This window comes from Tuber melanosporum (genome assembly GCF_000151645.1).
Source record: "Tuber melanosporum whole genome shotgun sequence assembly, scaffold_94, strain Mel28".
NCBI classification, from domain to species: Eukaryota; Fungi; Ascomycota; class Pezizomycetes; order Pezizales; family Tuberaceae; genus Tuber; species Tuber melanosporum.
Genome location: NW_003299144.1, coordinates 225,479 through 228,304, shown reverse-complemented (window position 1 = coordinate 228,304; position 2,826 = coordinate 225,479). Strand labels below are relative to the sequence as shown.

General features: G+C 47.4%; 1 protein-coding gene; it reads right to left on the bottom strand.

Moving 5' to 3' along the window:
- Positions 1-1,071: 1,071 nt before the first annotated feature.
- On the bottom strand, positions 1,072-2,787 carry GSTUM_00012031001 (uncharacterized protein). XM_002842297.2 has 1 exon: positions 1,072-2,787. Exon 1 carries the CDS (start codon positions 2,713-2,715, stop codon positions 1,570-1,572), a length of 1,146 nt encoding a protein of 381 aa, XP_002842343.1. The 5' UTR covers positions 2,716-2,787; the 3' UTR covers positions 1,072-1,569.
- Between the last annotated feature and the right edge of the window lie 39 nt (positions 2,788-2,826).

Genomic DNA, 2,826 nt, shown 5'->3' with positions numbered 1-2,826 from the left:
CAGTATGATAACTGGTGCCCGGTATACAGTACTCGAGTACCTTCTTCACAAAAAAAGGAGAGGGGACTTTCAGCCTCTGTTTTCTTTAGCTGATGTCGGTGTGTACGGGTACCTATTGTATGATGCCCGAGAAGGCATAATAATCAATACATGAAAAAAGTACAGCTGTGCGTGCCCTGTTAGTGTGCGCGCCGGTCGAGGACCTCGAACCTCCCTCCCTTACCGTAGTATGGATATCGTGTGATGGATATTCTCAGGTGGATGGGGAACAGTGGGTTACGTACAGCATTGGCGATTCGTTCATTCGACCCACCTGGAGTTGCACCGACAATGCCGTACGAAGTACCGGTACACTCTCCCGGCATCGATACCGTACCGTGCCATACAAGTACGAGTACAGTACTCGTGCAAGTAATGCCCGGGGAACCTGCCCCCACATCGGGGAGAAGAACGAGGACGAACGACGGGCAAGATATAATAATGGAATACACGGGCTGAATCGAGCCGGGTTTCGTTGGCCTTCCACGCCTATGACACTGATATCCTCCGTAGGCAATTGTGAGAGTGAGCATGTGTTCGTGCGGTACTGTACGGGTACCATGTGTTTGAGGCGATGCTTATCCTGTGCCACTTTCTCAGGGTCAAACACATACAAGTATGATATGAGCAAGTCAAGTATTAAAAAGAGGAAAAGAAAAAAAAAGAGTTACTGACCTGACACGCGAATTCGAGAGCACAGCCACCTCAACACAAAGTTACTATTATCCTAATCTTGTATTGTATGAAACCTTACCGGTATTCGGGACCGAGAACGGTAGCGACGACGAGGATAGTGACGACGATAGATGATAGCCCCTTTGTAATGTAATATATAGTATATAGTATACAACAGACAAAGATAACGAAGAAAAAAAAGTCAAAATACATACTTCAAAGAATCGCTTTTTTGAAGAAACATTACACCGCACCACCGGTCTCCCGAGAAAAAACCCCATAAAGGAAAATGAACATAAAAGCAGATACTCATGCGATGCAAAAAGTTAAAGAGGGAGAAAAAGAGGATATCGCGGGAAAAAAAACCAAAAGTATGTACTGACACCCACCCCGCCTGTTAAACCCAATAATAGACAAAACCCATAACACCCTACCTAACCTTTCCCATAAAAGTGACGATGAGAAACCAACCCCCATAAACCTCACCCCCTCAGCCCTATTTTTTTTTTCGCCAACCGTGCAAAACCGGGTTCGGGCCAAGCAGATGCAAATAAACGAAAAACAGAAACCCGTGACCCAAGGAAAAAAGGAAAGGAAAACCCCCGAGATAGTTTTGCAAACCTTAATCTGCCAAACCCCGCATACCGGAATAACCCACGCCACCACACCAGCCCCCACCGTATCCGATATCAGACATACCCCCCAAGCAAAACAAAACGAAGAAAGGAAACTAGGAGGAAATTGTACTAAGTATTATCAGACTCTACGTCCGTTCCGAGAAGAAAAGGAAAAAGAGGTGAAAACTAGTATAGAACGGAAAAACCAAGGAAAGGGCTATGATAAGAAAAGGTCGCGTTAAAGATGCTGTTGATATGACCGTGACGAAGACGACCGTGACATCGATACACTCTTTTCGTGTGATGAGCCTCCGTGCAAGAAACGGGTGAGAATGCTAGCTGTTGTGCCAGATTTCTTTTTGCAGGAATCTACAGGCAGTAAATTTCTCATCATTACGACCGAAGGTGTATTCGGTGATGAGGCCTCGGAAGAAGCAATGCTCGATGCTGTGCCGCTTCGTACTAGGCCGGGTATAATTGTGGAGGACGGTGCAGTAGAAGGAGGGGTTGGGTAAGAGTAATCGGAGAGGGTAATCGAGCGGCGTTGAGAGCGGCTGGAACGCGGGTAGTATGAATCTACCGACCGTTCTGAAGCCCGTGACGAGCGACCAGATGATGATGGTGGAGTAGAATGCTGACTTGGTGGTGTGTCTCCACCATATGTGACTACAGGAAGATAATATGCGGAGGAAGATGACATCGACGATGTGAGCAGTGGTCGTGATTTGCTGTTGATTTCCATCCGTAGTTCCATGAGCGATTGGTGTCTTTCGAATTCCCTCTCCTTTTCGAGCTTCTCCTCCATCTCCTTCTCGTGTTGCGTGATAATGGGCTGAAGGAATGGGTCAAGGTGCTCGTAAAGATCCTCAGTGGTGATCCTCAAATCCCAGTCCAGCAAAAACAGGAGCTGCTTTTCCATCAAGTTCACCTCCGTCAACGAAAACCCAAAACCATCAAATCCCTTGACAACGCTATACCTGGCCCAATGTTTGTTCTTTGGTGATGAATCGTTTAAGTTCTTGGCAGCAAGTATCAGAGACGCGAGGAAGATGCGGTGGACTGTGCATCGCATTCCCTTTGCCACTGCTGGTAGTCTCTTCTGCAGTCGTTGAAGGTATACCAAGCTTGACATCAAAGTAGGTACCTGAACGCGGGATCTATCGACTGTCGAGGTAATGAACTCCTCGAGGGTTGGCAGGGTTGGCTTCAGAGCCGAAAAATCCGGCTCGACACCACCATTTGGTGGGGTCGACGGAGGAGTTGGGGGTAAGGCGGCGTTGCTTTCACATTTAATGACGTTGGCAGCCTTGACAGCCAGATACGAGATCATTTCCTTGCTCACAGGCAATCGAATAAACTCCTCAAGAGCGTCTTTTCGTGACATGGTTGGCATTTTGCGCGTGTGGTGTGTGTGTGTGTATATGTGTATGGTGGTTTGCAGTGTTATTCTACTAGCCACGAGAGACTTACCCCATATTCTGAGCGACGATCCCGT

Bases quoted from the DNA above. Each gene is read 5' to 3' on its own strand.
- GSTUM_00012031001 (XM_002842297.2), bottom strand. From the start codon at position 2,715: ATGTCACGAAAAGACGCTCTTGAGGAGTTTATTCGATTGCCTGTGAGC.